Source organism: Wyeomyia smithii, chromosome 1 (assembly GCF_029784165.1).
Source record: "Wyeomyia smithii strain HCP4-BCI-WySm-NY-G18 chromosome 1, ASM2978416v1, whole genome shotgun sequence".
In the NCBI taxonomy this organism is placed as follows: domain Eukaryota; kingdom Metazoa; phylum Arthropoda; class Insecta; order Diptera; family Culicidae; genus Wyeomyia; species Wyeomyia smithii.
The window spans coordinates 71,902,752-71,920,443 of NC_073694.1; the positions used below are offsets into that span (position 1 = coordinate 71,902,752).

The following is a 17,692-nucleotide window of genomic DNA, read 5'->3' on the forward strand; positions in this document are numbered from 1 at the left end:
ACACATTTAACATGTTTTGATAAGACTTCGGAGTTCTTCCATATAGAGACGATCCATATAACAGGTAATTTCCGTAAAGCGCCTTGTGGAATAGAGTCATTACTTTGGGTGTGGCGCCTTTTTTTATGCTTCCAATTATTTTTAGCATGTTTTGACGATCCGCTATTTTGAGTTTGGCAGTTCTAATATGAGTTCCAAAATTGAGATTTTTATCCACGTAAATTCCTAAATATTTATAATATCTAACGGTTTCTATTATTGTGTCTGCTATTTTTAGTTGTAAGTCGACATCAGCGGTTGAAAATAGGATCGCTTTTGTTCTCGATTCGTTGATCTTTAATTTTAGATCGTCGCATATCCTGGTAAAGTTGTCGATTACTAATTGCGCTTTATGTATCGCTTCTTCTCGTGTCTTGGCGCGAACAATTTTAAAGAAATCATCAGCAAATTGGATCGTAATGACTTCCTCTAGTGGTTCGTTATGAAGTTTCGCTGTGTAGAGATTGAATAGCATCGGAGACAGTACGTCTCCTTGGGGCAATCCTTTCGACACTTTCATCTCCACTGGTCCTTCTTCTGTCTGTAAGATCAGTCTTCTGTTGCTGAGAAAATTTGCGATCCATCTGATAATATCTGAGGGAGACTTCATGTCTTTAAGAATAGGAACTCGTATGTGCAGTTCTACAGTGTTAAACGCATTTGAGAAATCGAAAAAAATGCCTATACTCACCAGACCATATCTTTTTCCTTGCATTATATAATTGGTAGCGTATTCCAAGCAGTCTATTGTGGATTTTTCCGCCTGAAACCCGAATGAGTGCTCAGGGATTAGGTTGTGTTCTTTAGCATGTTTGTTCAATTTCGATAGGACGCATCCATTGATGGATTTTGTTAGTGTTGATAGCATTGCAATTGGTCTGTAAACTGAGCAGTCGTTTGGATCACGCCCAGCCTTCAGAATCGGGATTAGCTTTATTTCCTTTAAATGGTCTGGCAGATAGCCTTTTTCATAGTATTTGTTCAGTTCCTCTACTATTTTGATCTTACAGTTCCTATTCAATTGTGATAACATGTAATAGCTGATTTTATCTGTGCCTGGTACTGAACGCAATTTCTTTTTCTGTAGAAACTGGTTCCAGCTGTCAAGAGTCATTATTGCAGGTGGTTCTTTGGGAGGCTCGCTTTCATTGACTGTACTAACGTTAGTCATGGACTCTTGTAATGAAGTGTCGAAATTTGATTCAAGGAAGGATAGTGCTGTTTCCTTGGATGTTAGGACAAGATTATTTTTGGGTTTGTCTTCGTGTCGCCGTTTGAGATTTTTAACCAACTTCCAGTTTCCTCTGGTGTCCCTCGGGTCGATATCTTTGGTTATTTCAGCCAATTTCTCCTTCATCAAGGTTCTTTCGATTTTCAAAAATATCGCATTTGCTTTCTGGAGCTTGCATAAATTGACTATATTGGAACACTGGTTATACATTTTTCTTGCTTTTTTCTTCTCTTTATATAATTTATCTAGTTCATCATTCCAGTAGTATTTTGGTACGTAGTCATTCGTTAGTTTGTTATTTTTCATTTTTGTTTTTATTATTTTTCCTAATTCTTCGATCGATTCAAATTCAGCACTTCTAATTGTTCTTACTTCTTGGTGGATTTTATTGTAATTATATTTGTCTCTAGGTTTTTTTGATTGTACATGTCCCATCTCTATTTGTATAACTAGATGCCCGGATCCACCTATGGTATGCTCTAGAACTGTCCATTGTGTTCACTGAACATAGTTGCGCTACAAAATGTTAGATCTATTGCACTTGGCGTATGAGCCAGATTTGTGGGTATGTATGTTTTTTGACCGTTGTTGAGAATGAAAAGATTTGATTTTATCATTACGTCGTATACAGTATTCCCCTTACTGTTGTTTTTAATTCATCCCCAAATAGTATTATTAAAATAGCCACCGATTAGTACATTACCCAAATGATTGGTTTCTGTCACTAAATTGCTTAGGCCTATCTTTAAATCAACAGTTTCAAACAAATTCGTGCTAGTGAGTGATAATGTTTGGTAATTGTTGGTAATTGTGACTGTTGGTCTAGGGGCAAGAATTTTGTGATAACCGGCGATGTTTAACGAATTAAGTCTGTTGTCGTCCACCCAAATTTCTGCCAGAATGGCAGCATCATATTCATTTGAATTAAGTTCATGAGCTAGTTCGATTTTATTCTTCGCTAAGCTCTGAATGTTATTCTGTAAAACCTTGAATGTTGCTGTTATGGGTGGAAGATTTCGTTTCTTCCATTGTATATCACAATGATTCTGCCAAATTTTTTAATGCTTGTACGATCATTGAATAGCTAGTCATCATTGCGGCTTAGAGCCGTCGAAAGATTTTTAAATGTTTCACTGGCCATGTGCTTGTAATTTTCTCGCTGCTGCACTATCTCTTTCAACTTTTCTTCCCACCTGTTTCGCAGTTCTAGGTACCGTTTCACTGACATGGATTCATCCGTTTCCTGGTTTTGGTTGTTATATTCTGTTGCTTTCCGCTTTCTAGTCTGCATCTCTTGCTCAATTTCATCTTCTTCCTCTTCTGACTGTTCATCTTCCTTTCTCTGTTTAGTTGCCTTTTTATTCTTCTTCTTGGCTCGCTTGGCGGTGCTCACCCCGACTTCAGCTGCTTTTTTCTTTTTCAACGCCTCGGCGTAGCTCTCTTTGATCGTTAAAATTCATCGGAATGTTCTAGAATGCTGTATCTGTTGCTCGTGTTTACACTGAGTTCCTGTCGTGCCTCAAAGTATGTGAAGTTTTTCTGTGCCATTAACGTCTTAATATTTGCCTGATGAGCTCGAGTGGGACATTTACCATCTGTTGCTCGGTGATTTCCGCTACAGTTCACACATTTGGTTTCCTGACCGCAATACTTCTCCTCGTGGTCTCCACCACAGTTGTCGCATCTGCGTTTTCCTTTACAATTAACGGCTATGTGTCCGTATCGTAGACACTGTTGGCATATGACCACTTTGTATACGTATGCGTTTACTTTAACACTTGCCAAGTACAGTTTGACTTCTGCAGGTAGTTTGGTACCTCTGAACGAGGTTCCAACACTGCTTGTTGGTAGCTTTTCGCCATCTTTTCTTCTTGTCATGCGGAAAACTTCCACCACTTTGATACTGCATTCCAGGTTTGCCAGAATGTTTTCTTCGCTCAGATGCTCTGGAATTCCGTTGATTACTCCTTTGATCATGACGAAATTCTTTGGGATGAAAGCTCTGTAACTCTTCAATGCTAAATTCCTGCAATTGGTAAGCCGGTTGGCTTCGCTCCATTCCATCAAGTACACCATAACTTTGCTCTTTCCCGTTTTTTTCACATCGATGACAGATTTGATCCTTTAGCAATTGTCCTACGTTGATCTTGTTGATTCCTTTAAATCTGTCGTTTTCTTTGATTTCTCTTTCCACTATCACACGGAATGGGCCTTCATCCGTACGTTGGTATTGGTAGATGGTCTGATGTTGCGTGTTCTTTGTCTGCTGGCTTGGGTATGCACCAATACCGCTTTTTTGCGTCGAACTATTTTCTCCGCCATTTTGAAGTTGGGTTTCTACAGTTTCTACTATCATGGGTGCCCCCGGTGGGGCACCGTCCGCCACACTCATAATCCCGCACTAATCACAGTTTTTCTATTTCCGGTTCCGGTACTTGATTAACTCTTCGTTAGAAATAATTTATTTTTTCACCGCCTACTTCGACTTGAAAATTGGGTTTTTTTCAGCTCACTTCCAGACACGTCTTAATCGCTTGGATAAACGAAGCCGAATCGCGTGGCCGATATGTTGCCGACTGTCAAACATGTTGAGTAGGGATGGGCGATACTTGTGTCGATACCAACGGTATCGATACCAGGAGCAAAAGTATCGAGTATTTTGGCATCGATACTCGTTGCTAGCGATGAGTAGCGGTATCCATACTTTGCCAACGATACTTTGAAACGATACCGATACCACCGATGCCTTCTATTGGGGATAGGCGATACCAGCATCGATACCTACGGTATCGATACTTCCGTCAAAAGCATCGAGTATTTTGGCATCGATACTTTCTATACCGATACCACGATACTTGGTATCGTTTTGTGCAAAAGTATTCGAGTACTCAGGTATCGATACTTCAGACAGTATCGCTCATCCCTAATGTTGAGTTTAGATAGGGCTGCAACCCCCTTGATCTCATGCCATGCCATGCACAGCCTTGCACAACAAGTATGGTTCGTGTATCGACTTTTTGTGTTTGGCATGACACTGACACCGGTTAGTAGGATTGGGCGATCTTCAGGGGAAGATCGATCTTGAGAATCGATTCATTCAAACGGTCCTTGGATCGATACACCCAAAAGATCGGAGCTGCGGAATCGATCTCAACTGGATCGATCTTTTATAGCACTTTTTTGCGGCGCTGTGAAATTCATACTAACTGATTGTAACTAAAGTTTATAATGTTACAGCACCGTCCGTGGTTATAATGCACAGGAGATAGAATAGATTGTTTTATCAGAAGAAATATACCTAAAAGTTTACATCATTTGAAAACTTTGGTTATGTGTTTGTTAGCGTGTCGGAACATCATTCAAAATACATTGCAGAATCATACGTCAAAATATCACACTTTTTCTCTATTGTGTGTGGAATGTGATACAGGATAGCAATGATTATGAGATGGTCGGTGTGCGACCAGTCCGAACCAAGCCCCATTTTTTTTCGAAAATTAAGTCACTGACGAGGCGGGTAAAAGGTTGTATTAGGGATCGCAAGTGAAACTTGGCTGCTGACAACTGAGTCGAACAGTTTCGCAGGCGAGCTATTTGTCCAAAACCCAGCCGACTCGCCATCTGTAATACCAAAATTGGTCAGGCGAGTAACTCGCCGCTCGCCTCGTTTTCTGTGATACGCCAGAAAAAAGTCGAATTTCGCTCGTTGGGTTATGTTTAGTTGAGTTACGTTTTAGTTGGGCTCCCGCTCGTTGGGCTATAGCCCAACTGAATCGAAGCCAAACATCATTTCTGATAACGTTGATTTTCGTTTGAGGGGTTTGTGGATGCATTTTAACGCAGAAAGTAGAATTTATTCAAATAAAAACAAATGAAGCTGAGTATAAATGTAAACAAACAATATTTTAATCGATTGTTAGAAAAACAATATAAGTTTTCTGGCGTAATAATGCAACGTAGAGCTATGCGTATTTTTGAAAGTATTTGAGAACACGTTATTATTGAGCACTCATTTTTGGCTTCAAATGTGTGATGTGTGGCTTAAATGAGCCAATTTCGAATTTGGCCCTATGCTGCACTTTTCGTATTTCTTTGCAAATTTGACCTTGTGCATGGCATCAAACGAAGCTCTATTAATATGGAAAACATTGAAGAAAATCCAAAAAAGTAGGAGAGAAATTAGTACAAGCAACAACATTCTCAACGAAGGGTTTTGAACTTTTGCGGTTTGTCAACCAACTCAACGGTTTTATAGAACTCTTCTGCGTTCCCAGTTGTAGTCCTAACAACAAGAAACAATCGGTGTGCTCTTTGATCGATTTGCAACTTTGACAGCTCGGCCCGACGACTGAAAGTTTTTCACTAGATGAGCTGCGGGTTCAGTGCAACTAGCGAAATTCGACTGTATAACAAAAATTTCCTAGAACTTTGAGCGCCGATTACTCGAAATAATGTTTTTGGAGCTTGGTTCGATTTGAATGCACGCCGATCATATCATATTTGCTAGTTCGTTACCAGTTGCATTTTTTTGCAGGAATGGAATGGACTATAAGGAGGCATAATAATGTCATAATCGCACGCAACCATTCAAAACCCGATAAAACAACGAAACACGATCACTGACAATGACTCAAAATTGGATCTAAAAAAATTGCTGCATGCTGAAACATAAATTAATTTTTTTTTTCTTCATCTATAGTTTATTTGACACGGCACAAATACAATTCAATGTTTAACGGCGCCAATTATATCTGGTAGCTTACTTTCTAAAGTATCTTAATAACTAAAAGCAAATTTTTTATCCTCGCTGCCGACTACGAGCTGAAACTAAATCTAACTTAAAGCTAGAATATTTTGCATTAAAAGCACAGGTTTGCTGTTTGATGGTTTTCATTGCCATAGGTAAGCAGCATATTAAATTTGTTCCGCTGCTGGGCCAAGATATTACGGACTGGCATATTGGGTTGTTTCCATCGGGCCTTGAGAGTATCGTGCGGGTCTGATTGCTGTTTCCGGATCCGGGGTCTTAACGTGTTCTTGTCGTTTGGTTGGATGTAGGCGGAAGGGGATAGGACTAAACTGGGGCGTGGATGGATTTCAGGAAAACGTATATAAGGGACATGTAGGATAGGTCACGGCTCGCCAAGGCATCACGAACAGGAACAGCCGGCTGCCTACCTTCGGCCTGCAGGGAAGCTATTAATCTAGACCTGGCGTCACGGTGTACAGGGCATGACCAAACAACGTGCTCTATGTCGTGATAACCTTCACCACAGGCACAGATACCACTCTCCCCGAGCCCAACACGACGGAGATGCGCGTCAAATCTATAGTAATTGGACATAAGCCGGGACATCACGCAAATGAAATCCCGACTTACATCCAACCCCTTGAACCACGGGTTCGTCGATACCTTGGGGATTATGGAATGTAACCACCTTCCCAGTTCCCCCTTGGTCCAAGAATTTTGCCAACTGATGATCGTATTCTGACGTACAAGTGCAAAAAATTCATTAAAGGCAAATGGTCTTTCATAAATATCACCGTTTGTTGCGCCCACCTTAGCCAAAGAGTCCGCTTTCTCATTACCCGGTATCGAGCAGTGAGAAGGGACCCACGCTAAGGTAATCTGAGTAGATTTTTCGGATAAAGCACTCAGATGTTCCCGTATTTTCCCCAGGAAATACGGAGAGTGCTTAACATCTTTCATCGATCGGAGAGCCTCAATGGAACTGAGACTGTCCGTAAAGATGAAATAATGGTCCGTGGGCATTTTTTCGATAATCCCTAGGGTGTACTGAATTGCAGCTAATTCTGCGACGTAAACAGAAGCAGGATTATCGAGCTTATGGGAGACGGTTAAATTGTTATTGAAGATACCGAAGCCAGTGGACCCATCAAGAAGTGATCCGTCAGTGTAGTACATATTGTCGCAGTTGATGTTTGATGTTGCTGCACGCGTAAATGATCCGGGATTCCACGAGTTTCTTCTATCATGGATGTATCGAAAAACACAGTAGAATCAGAAGTATTTGATAAGTCGACACGATTTGGAATATTCGAAGAAGGGTTAATATTTTGGGACATGTGATTGAAATACAATGTCATAAAACGGGTTTGAGAATTAAGTTCGATTAACCTTTCAAAATTTTCAATCACGGGACGGTTCAAGACCTCACATTTGATAAGAATACGAGAAGACAGGCTCCAGAAGCGGTTTTTCAATGGTAGTACTCCAGCTAAGACCTCCAAACTCATCGTATGGGTCGATTGCATGCAACCTAAGGCGATACGCAAACAACGATATTGTATTCGCTCCAGTTTGATCAGATGTGTGTTTGCTGCGGAGCGGAAGCAGAAACACCCGTATTCAATAACAGACAATATCGTTGTTTGGTAAAACCTTATAAGGTCTCCTGGATGGGCTCCTCACCATTGTCCGGTTATTGTACGAAGAAAATTCACTCTTTGTTGACATTTTTTCATCAGATACCTCACGTGACAACCCCAGGTGCCTTTAGAGTCGAACCAGACACCAAGATATTTGTGTACCAAAACCTGAGAAATCGTTTTACCCATTAATTGTGTTTGAAGCTGAGCAGGTTCATGCTTCCTAGAAAAAACTACTATCTCAGTTTTCTCCGGAGAGAATTCGATACCTAGCTGTAAAGCCCAAGCAGACAAATTGTCCAATGTATCTTGCAATGGTCCTTGCAAATCGGCAGCTTTGGCTCCTGTAACAGAGATTACACTGTCGTCTGCAAGTTGTCTTATCGTGCATGAATTTGCCAGACATTCGTCGATGTCATTTACATAAAAGTTGTAAAGAAGGGGGCTTAAACATGAGCCCTGGGGAAGACCCATGTAGCTAATGCGAAAAGTTGCCAAATCGCCGTGCGTAAAATGCATGTGCTTTTCGGACAACAAATTGTGCAAAAAATTGTTCAAAATTGGAGAAAATCCTTGTCGGTGAAATCTAGAAAATCTATAACGAGCGTCTTAGCAGAGTGATTGCGATCAATCAAAGAAATAGTTATCGGTTTCCGTTATACTCTACTAAATTTTTTGGAAATAAATATTGAAATTCAGTCCGCAAATATATATTTCGACTGTGACGTACAGTCTTCCTTAGTGCTTATGTGGACCAGTCCACATAAGCACTGAGGAAGACTGTACGTCACAGTCGAAATATATATTTGCGGACTGAATTTCAATATTTATTTCCAAAAAATTTAGTAGAGTATAACGGAAACCGATAACTATTTCTTTGATTGATCTTGTCGGTGAAGTTTACCCGAAAGAATGTCAATAGAAACGGAATCAAAAGCCCCCTTAATGTCTAAGAACGCAGACGCCATTTGTTCTTTGCGAACATACGCCAGCTGAATATCTGTTGAAAGCAACGCAAGACAATCATTCGTCCCTTTGGCACGGCGGAAGCCAAATTGAGTATCTGATAGTAGACCATTTGATTCGACCCAATGGTCTAAACGACGGAGTATCATTTTTTCCATCAATTTCCGGATACAGGATAGCATTGCAATCGGCCTATAAGAGTTGTGATCAGAAGCTGGTTTCCCTGGTTTTTGGATGGCGATCACCTTCACTTGCCTCCAATCCTGCGGTACAATGTTTTGCTCCAGGAACTTATTGAACAAGTTCAACAAGCGCCTCTTGGCATTGCCGGGTAGATTCTTCAACAAGTTGAATTTGATTCTATCTAACCCAGGCGCGTTATTGTTACAGGACAGGAGGGCAACTGAAAATTCTGCCATCGTAAAAGGTGATTCTATCGCGTCGTGACCCGGAGACGTATCGCGAACAAAGTTTTGCGCAGGAACAGAGTCCGGACATACTTTCCTGGCAAAATCAAATATCCACCGACTTGAAGACTCCTCGCTTTCGTTGACCGTTACGCGATTCCGCATTCTTCGGGCTGTGTTCCAAAGAGTGCTCATCGATGTCTCCCTCGACGTCTCGTTCACGAACCGACGCCAATATCCGCGTTTCTTTGCTTTAGCCAGGCTTTTAAGCTTGGTATTAAGCTCCGAATACCGTATACAGTCGTCGGGTATACCTCCCTTCTGGAAGGCCAAAAACGCGTCGGATCTTTGCGTGTAGACATCGGAGCACTCTTGGTCCCACCACGGAGTTGGAGGCCGCTCTTTGATCGTTACGCCGGGATATTTCTTCGTTTGGGCTTGCAACGCGGCGTCGAGGATTAAGCCCGCGAGAAGGTTGTATTCTTCAAGTGGTGGGTGATGTTGAATCGACTCGACCGCTTTTGAAATCATTTCCTCGTATAACTTCCAATCGACATTCCGTGTGAGGTCATACGGAATGTCAATTGGTCGTATGCGAGTTGACCCGTTTGTAATTGAAATAAGAATAGGCAGATGGTCGCTACCGTGAAGATCGAGGATTACCTTCCATGTGCAATCCAACCGTAGCGACGTCGAACATAAGGATAGATCCAAAGCGCTTGGGCGCGCTGGAGGTTTCGGGATACGTGTCATTTCACCGTTGTTTAAAATAGTCATGTCGAAGTCATCGCAAAGGTTATAGATCAAAGAGGAGCGGTTATCATTGTAAGGGGAACCCCAAGCCACACCATGAGAGTTGAAGTCTCCCAAAATCAAACGTGGCGAGGGAAGAAGTTCTATTAAATCAAAGAGCAGCCGTTGCCCAACCTGTGCTATGGGAGGAATATATATTGAGGCAATACAAAGCTCTTTACCTTGTATTGTCATTTGACATGCGACACCTTCGATGCCTGGAATCGAGGGGAGGTTAATACGATAGAAAGAATAGCACTTTTTGATCCCTAAAAGTACTGCTCCATATGGGGTGTCTCGATCAAGGCGAATAATATTAAAATCATGGAAGTTGAGATCAATATTTGAAGTAAGCCAAGTTTCACAAAGGGAAAATGCATCGCATTTGTTTTTATTTATCAAAACTTTAAACGAATCAATTTTTGGTAAAATACTTCTACAATTCCACTGTAAGACAGAGATAGAATCCTTCATATACGCAGTTGAATTAGGCATCGAAGGATACAATCGCTGCAAGGAGGGGCCATTGGGCAGTCAACTGCTTCAAAAATGATCTAACTGTTGGGAGGAATGCTGTAAGAAAAATTTTAATTGGATCGGGTACATTGAAATTTTCAAAAATCCAGCCCACAATGTCAGAAAATTTCACTAATCCAGAGTTTGTTTCATCAACTGGATGTGCAAAAGGAACAACTGGGGTTTTAGATGTTCCTGGCAGTGCTGGGAACTCCTTCTGGGACTTTAAATTTGCAAGCCCAGGAGGAGTTTGCTTCGGTTTTTCCGCAGCACTGTTTGGTTTGTTCGTACTTTGGGAAATCTTAGGACCTTTACGGGGAAGTTTAGGAGAAGAAACATTTTTCCTCTTCCTAGACTCCCCAGGATTGGCATAAGATGTTCCCGCTGATGAATCGTCAGAATCGGTTTCATCAGAGGACAACAGATCAAAGGGGTTCGATGTTATGGTAGAAGTGGCCACGGTCTTCTTTAGCATCTCAGCATAAGAACGCTTCGAACGCTCCTTAAGTGACCGCTTGATTTTATCTCTGCGCTGCATGTACACCGGGCATGTGGAGAGCTCATGCTGGTTTTCCCCACAGTGAATACATTTTTCAGCATTAACACTGCAAGAATTTTCCGCATGAGTCTCCCCACACTTGCTACATCGTGCCTTATTGCAGCAGTAGGCGGCTGTGTGGCCTAACTGCTTGCAATTGGTGCAATTCATAACACGGGGTACATACAATCGCACAGGCAGACGAACCCGGTCGATCGAGACGTGGCTAGGGAGTGCAGATCCGGCAAACGTAACGCGAAACGAGTCTGACGGAGTGTAAACTTTTTTACCGCCGACGAGCAACATGGACCGCAATTGCTTACAATCCAAAATCTTCGCCTGTGTTTCGGTTTTCTTGAAGCAACCGGTTGCGCTTTTTAGGATACACTCGACAGACAGACTCGAATCGGTTATGGCACCGTCGATCTCCACGTCTCGTGCGGGTATGTAAACGCGATACTCGCGTGTGAAGAGCTCAGAGCAAGCGATAGCATTGGCCTGTGCCAGATCACTGACCACGACACGGAGCTTGTTAGGTCGGACCTTGGAAATTTCGGTCACGGCCTTGTACCCCTTCGTCAGGTCTTTAGAAATTTGCAGTATGTTTAATCGCTTTGAATTCACTCCTGCCTTTGGACGAAAATAAACAGTATAGCTGCCCTGTTGAGATCCGTCCGGGTAAAGCCTGAGGCGACGGGGGACTGAAGAATGAACAGGGAAGGGGGTAACAGAAGGGTCAGGGTCAAGGGGGTTCGGGGATGGTGGCACGGGAGGCGAGGGATCCGATCGTTCGAAGCTGCACCCAAAGCAGCCAGCAGCACCAGTACAGCAGCACCAGTACAGCAGCACCAATACAGCCACCAGCAGTGAGCCGGGTGTGAGATCACTCAGCACAGCGACACGGCTCGACTGTCAAATGATGGCCTTGAATTAGAAAGATCTATTCACTGTGCACAGATCAAAACTGCAGCTGGTATTTTGCACCAATACAGCCAAAGTTGCGAGCCGGGTACAGAATGAGCGACACAACTCACAATCTACTTGGCCTTTAGCGCGAATAATACACTCTTTTGTTTGGCTATTCGTACACACGGACCGGATTGTAATAGAACGACCACTTTGCACGTCCGTTTCTGTCGAGTGTTCGACGCGGAATGAGTAAATTAAATTTTGAAAAGATCGAAAAGATCAAATCGAAAAGTAAACGATCTTTTCGATTTTTGCAGGGCTGAAAAATCGATCAAAAAAATCGAAGATCGGAGCGGAAAAGATCGATTTTCCTTAGATCGATCCAAGATCGACCAATCCTACCGGTTAGGTTGTTTTGTTTTTCGGTTGACTCTGGCTCATAATAAACTATAATAAAAAGCTTGTTGATAACACAATATACCTATGCAATATTATGGTTTCGTAGATAACATTCAATTTAGTTCAATAGAATGTCTAAGAAACACCCAAAGTGTTTACTGTGTAACAGAGTTTCGGAAAACTTTCTTCGCGTATCGGACAATAGTAACGGAGAGAACGTGGAGGTTGTGCTTTTGAAACACTTTCCCTTTCAGGTAAGAAAATCTAGCTTGATATGGTGTATTTTAAACTGATATCTACGTTGTGTTCTAATAGGCGACGGACTTTTGGAACGAAATTGTTTGCTCCGTGTGCTGGAAAAAGATCGTCGACTTCCATGAGCTGTTCTGTGAGGTAGAGAAAAGATGGACTCTCGGCCGGTTTCGGTGCGAGCTTTGCGTAAACTCGAAGGCATTCAACAGCGACGGGGATTTGCAGATACATAATCTAATGCACCATTCGCAGAAGGAAAATAAAATTTTGAACTGTGATCAATGCGTGAAAACGTTCGCTACCGAATGGCAGCTGTCCAGTCACAAAACCTGGCACCAGGAAGTGCTTTCCCTGAATATTTATTGCAATATTTGTAACAAACAGTAAGCAGTTTTAGACGTTACATTTAATTTTCTGATCTGTATAGTCGTTTACTTTATTAGATTTGCTTCCATGCACACGAGAAATGCTCATATAAGAAAGCATCATACTGAAATTCCTACAGTAACCCCTGGCGCTTTTTCGGTGGAACCAACGAGCGCCGCCGATGGTCAGTTTGAAAGTATTTTGGAACCATCAGCGAAGGAAACAAATACTAAAAAAGCAAAATCTTCGGAAACGAAAGCCAGCGAAGATGAATTGATACGACGGTTTTGTAATCTATCTTGCCTGCAGTGCGAATACACAGGCGAAAATCTCTATCAACTTTTGAAGCATTATCAAAGCGAGCACGAAACTCGAGGATACGCCGAATGCTGCGGACAAAAGTTCACGAAAAAACCACGCTTGTTCAACCACTGCCAGCTGCACATCAATCCGGATATGTTCCGTTGTGAAGCATGCAATAAATCATTTGCCCAAAGTGAAGGCTTAGAGCAGCACAACCAGTGGGTACACACGCCAGACTCCGAGAAACCCTTTAAATGTAATATATGCGAGGCAGCCTTTTGCAAAAACTATCAGCTTAGTTACCACATGAAACGACATGTGGCAAAGGAGCAAAAGATTTTTCATTGCGATGACTGCAATAAGTCGTAAGATTTGTGTTTTTTTTACCATAACTTTGTCAATAACGTTTTTCTTCAGTTTTAGTAATTCGCTACTGCTTCGAGCGCATCAACAAAAACACCACGGAGCGTCGAGTAACTGGGTGTGTGATGTTTGTGCGAAAGGTTTCGTGCATAAGGCTCTGCTGGAGAAACATCGTCTGTCCCACACGGCTGAAGGTGTAGCCAGTCTGATGCGCCAATGCAGTCATTGCAATAAGTGGCTCAAAAACAAGGACACCTACCAGAGTCACATTAAGCGTTGTATGGCGAGTGGTCCAGTCGAGTGTGACATCTGTGGTAAATTGTTTTCCCACGAACCTGGTTTGATGCAGCACAAGCGCATTATGCACATGAGGGAGCGCCCGTTAATGGCATGTCACTATTGCGACAAAACCTTCAAAGAAATACGACGTCTCAAAGAGCACGAAGCCAACCACCGGGGCGTCGTCCTGTATACCTGTCCGTACTGTCCAAAAACGAGTAACTCTAGCTCTACCATGCATAATCACAAAAAGACATCACACGCGGAACAGTGGGCCGCCAAGAGATCTACGTGAAATAAAAAAATCAATTTCATTTTTTCTGAGTTCGGTATACGTGTAATTTCACAAAAAAAAAAATATACCATAGCATTAAATGCTATTTTCAATTGTCATTTTCGATTTGACTGAAACTTTGCATAGGTGTTTTATTGGCAAAAGATGCCACTTTCTGCTGTTCTTTTTTTTTTTTAACTCCGACAGAAGCAATATGATCAGAATTGCTAGTTTAAATTGCGATCGAACTGTATTATAACCATACATTTTGATTCTGATTCAACTAGCAATCCTGATTATGGGTGATATTAAAGAAACTTTGACGAGCAGCTTGTCTCATTGGAAATACATGGTCGCGTTGAGTCTACTCGACTCCTGTAATGGTATCAGTTCAAAACTCTGTCGTGAGACAATGAAAGCAGCTCAGTATCTGAACAATTTATTTTAACAGCTGAATGTTCACATTCGTAGAATCCACAACAGCAGTCACGAGCGGAGTCATCAGACTAGATGAAACTGCGATATTTATCTTGTTTGTGCGATGGTTTTAGGCTAGCTTTATTTTGAATTATCCAACCGTGAAATGTTCAATACAGTATGTAAACTACCGGCAGACTAAATTTCCCCGGCATCACTTCCTTCCTGGGAATCTTCATAGTTGTAATATCCGATGGCTTTTTTCCGCTCCCGTCGTTTGTTTTTTGCTTTTCCTCCTGTCATAATTGCTTTCCTCGTAGCTGAAGCTTCTTCCGTGTCTTCCTCACAGACGCGATCTGACGTTGGTTCATTCAATTTTTGGGCCTTCGTTGACTTCGTCTTGGCTTTACCGTTCTCTACAGGTTCCTCACTATGTTCGACTGCAGGACATTCTTCTGCTTTGTTTTCCACAACTTCAGCAGCCTCTGTCGTTTCCCTTTCTTTCTGCTTTTTTACAAGTTCCACCAAATATTTGTAGCGAGCTATGCATTCCTCCCTGGACTTCCCGGGTACGTTGTTGGCAATCTTTTGCCAGCGATCGGCAGATCCACTTTTTGGATATTTCTGAATAGCTGTTTCCAGTGCCGCCTGTTCTGCTTGCGTCCAGCTAGTAATAACATCCGCTTCATCCGCCAAGATCGTTTCAGTCTTTTTCGTCTTCACTTTCTGCTTACTAGCTTCCTGCACGATAATTTCCGCCACGCTATCGGTTTGGCCGGTTACCTTATATCCACTTTCCTTCATCTTAGCTGCCATATAGGTTACTTCCGACACCGAACGACCCATCATTTCCGCTATGATCTCCCATCGGTCGGTCGTGCCACCGGGATATTTTTTCACCAATCGCACTAATTCAATCAAATCCTCCTCAGTCCATAGACCACCACTAACCACCGGTTTAGCTCCAGGACGACCCTTTTCAGTCATAGTGCACTCCTCTGGGGTTTTACTTATAATACTCTGCGTATATGCGGCCAACTCTTCATCCGTCTTCTCTGGAGCAACAAATTTCTTATTCCGTCGCCGTAAAATGCGGTTTTCTTTCTCGCGAGCACGCTCTTCTTCTAACTTGCGCTGAAGCTCTTCTTCTTCTTTTTCCCTGTAGCGGACACAATATTAATGCAATGTTTAAATACAATTTCATGAAACTTACTTTAGCTTGCGCTCATCCTCTATTTTTTTCTGCTCTGCATAAAACTTCACAGCGGACCTAACAGCTCCTGGAGTACCCGTAACGGTACGCCAGATCCATATTGGAATTTGGAATGGTAACGTGTTCCATACGCTGGGAGTCGGAATTTCCTTCAATATCATATCGATATCGACATTCGTTTTATTTTTCTTCTGCAGCTTTTTCAGTTTAGTCCCGAACAGTTGCTCCTATGAAATCGGTAACGTTAAAACATGCCAAACTAACAGATTTACATTCAAACTTACGGCGGTGTACTTTTTTTCAGCATAAGCTGCCCAAGCTATGAAATACTGCATTACAGTTGCCACGATCAGACAAATAGCGGCACCCTCGGCCAATCCAACCTGTCGTACACGTCGATAGTAATATAAAGCCGACTTCCAGTTTGGCAATCCTTCTTTAAGTACTCGATCATACTTTTCCCTTTTACCGGCATCCTTCAGCACTTCATAAACAGCCACTAGATTACGAAACTTTATGTTCGCATCCTCAGCATCGCTTTTGTCTGGATGCATTACCACCGATAGAGTTCGGAACGCTCGCTTAATTTCCTGGCTGGTAGCATTCTACAAACAGAGGCATGCAAGCAATTCAAAGACAATATAGGGATGTTACCCATAATAATCTTACCTGATTAATTTGCATTAAAGCATAAAAGTTTTCGTTCACTTCCTCGACAAGATCAAAAATTTCCATATCGTCCGAACCCCAACCATGGGCCGAACTATAGTGCAACAATCCTATCAAGACCAGCAACACCGAAACTAGACGGTAAGCAGCCATGTTCTCAGCTTTGTCAAGTAAACCAATCAAACCACTTCCGGAAGTTTTGCGCGATCGAAATAACTCAGTTCAAAATTCTCAGCATGATTGATGCGTACGCGACAGCAATTTTAAAATGTTGGAAAATCCTCTGTCGGATGCAAACCAGCAACATGAAATTTAACAGACGTGGAATTTTACCGATTTTACCACATCAACTCACCACAGAGTATGAAGTGCCAAACTGTTTGTTTATGTGCACATGTCATACCGCGGATATTAAATAGACTCCCATCAAAATTTTGACAGCTGCTGATATATGCATTTCTGAACTAAATCGGGTGCCTAATTTCGTGCTGTGGGACATTCTTGCGGTATTTGAAAAGCAGCGGAGAGCTGATTCAACGGTGAAGCGTGTGTTGCTCTTTATGTTCCTCCAACTACTTAATAAACAACTTAATTGCTTGCCGCTACTAGCTTACCAAACATATATTCCGAATCATGTCCTTGTTCCAGTATTTTAGTTTCGGGTTTTGACCTGAAGCAGTAGTCCACAAAATCTATCTGTTGTGTCTTTGACTTTCAGAGTTACTAGTATCAAGCTTAGAATGAATCGAATGCAACAGTTAGTCTATGTATATTCCATAGCAATTGTTGCTGTGATTAAGTTATGATATATTGACTTCTGTGATCCAACATCTCATCACTCAAAAGGGCTTAAACCTCTCCGAAAGATGAATCATACGCCTTCCTTTTTTAATTATTGGTGTAGCGGATTGAACTGACTCTTTTACTGCAGGAGTAGCTATTTGTAATCGCCCATTTGGTTCCTCAATTGCAGCTTCCTCATCTGAGAAATAATTCGTTAGGTTGGGGTCTATCTTACTATCCAACGGTTGCTCCTCTCGCACCTGAACATCTGCAGGATTATTCCAAAACCGTAGAAGAAAATAGAAAGCGGTGACGGTTGTTTTTCTAGATTGCAGCTTTTTTGAAAACGAGTCTTAATGCGATTGGCATGAGATCGTACTAGGCGATTTCCTGCTTCAAGTAACACATTGTAGTTAACAGTTTAAATTTTTTCAATAACAGTTGCGGGTTTCCATTGCGAGGAATTCGTAGCATAAATTTTGATGTATACAAAGTCACCTTGCTGAAATCCTCTATGGACTGCACCATGCCTTTTATTAAAAGCGTCATTCTGCTTCGTTCTGTTTCTTTCTGAGATTTCACTGTC

The 17,692-nt window shown here is 42.0% G+C and overlaps 3 protein-coding genes across 3 annotated transcripts; 1 reads left to right on the top strand and 2 right to left on the bottom strand.

The window, feature by feature from the left end:
- Positions 1–2,354: 2,354 nt before the first annotated feature.
- LOC129716821 (uncharacterized) lies at positions 2,355–3,662 on the bottom strand. The gene is made up of 3 exons (XM_055666656.1): positions 3,411–3,662; positions 2,863–3,256; positions 2,355–2,710 (listed from the first exon to the last, which is right to left on the bottom strand). The coding sequence occupies exons 1-3, from the start codon at positions 3,660–3,662 to the stop codon at positions 2,355–2,357; spliced, it is 1,002 nt and encodes a 333-aa protein (XP_055522631.1).
- An 8,514-nt stretch (positions 3,663–12,176) lies between these two features.
- Positions 12,177–14,516, top strand: LOC129717711 (zinc finger protein ZFP2-like). The gene is made up of 4 exons (XM_055667809.1): positions 12,177–12,441; positions 12,503–12,822; positions 12,883–13,473; positions 13,526–14,516. Exons 1-4 carry the CDS (start codon positions 12,319–12,321, stop codon positions 14,043–14,045), a joined length of 1,554 nt encoding a protein of 517 aa, XP_055523784.1. The 5' UTR covers positions 12,177–12,318; the 3' UTR covers positions 14,046–14,516.
- Positions 14,060–16,724, bottom strand: LOC129717710 (uncharacterized protein F54F2.9). Its single transcript, XM_055667808.1, has 4 exons — positions 16,324–16,724; positions 15,939–16,259; positions 15,655–15,881; positions 14,060–15,600 (listed from the first exon to the last, which is right to left on the bottom strand). Exons 1-4 carry the CDS (start codon positions 16,474–16,476, stop codon positions 14,640–14,642), a joined length of 1,662 nt encoding a protein of 553 aa, XP_055523783.1. The 5' UTR covers positions 16,477–16,724; the 3' UTR covers positions 14,060–14,639.
- Between the last annotated feature and the right edge of the window lie 968 nt (positions 16,725–17,692).

Coding starts and splice junctions, on each gene's coding strand:
- LOC129716821 (XM_055666656.1), bottom strand. CDS start 3,662: ATGAGTGTGGCGGACGGTGCCCCACCGGGGGCACCCATGATAGTAGAA. Junction 3,257..3,410: donor AAGGAATCAACAAGATCAAC/GTAGGACAATTG, acceptor TTCATCCCAAAG/AATTTCGTCATGATCAAAGG. Junction 2,711..2,862: donor AAATCACCGAGCAACAGATG/GTAAATGTCCCA, acceptor TAACGATCAAAG/AGAGCTACGCCGAGGCGTTG.
- LOC129717711 (XM_055667809.1), top strand. CDS start 12,319: ATGTCTAAGAAACACCCAAAGTGTTTACTGTGTAACAGAGTTTCGGAA. Junction 12,442..12,502: donor TGAAACACTTTCCCTTTCAG/GTAAGAAAATCT, acceptor GTGTTCTAATAG/GCGACGGACTTTTGGAACGA. Junction 13,474..13,525: donor TGCGATGACTGCAATAAGTC/GTAAGATTTGTG, acceptor GTTTTTCTTCAG/TTTTAGTAATTCGCTACTGC.
- LOC129717710 (XM_055667808.1), bottom strand. CDS start 16,476: ATGGCTGCTTACCGTCTAGTTTCGGTGTTGCTGGTCTTGATAGGATTG. Junction 16,260..16,323: donor CTTTAATGCAAATTAATCAG/GTAAGATTATTA, acceptor CTCTGTTTGTAG/AATGCTACCAGCCAGGAAAT. Junction 15,601..15,654: donor GAGGATGAGCGCAAGCTAAA/GTAAGTTTCATG, acceptor TGTCCGCTACAG/GGAAAAAGAAGAAGAAGAGC.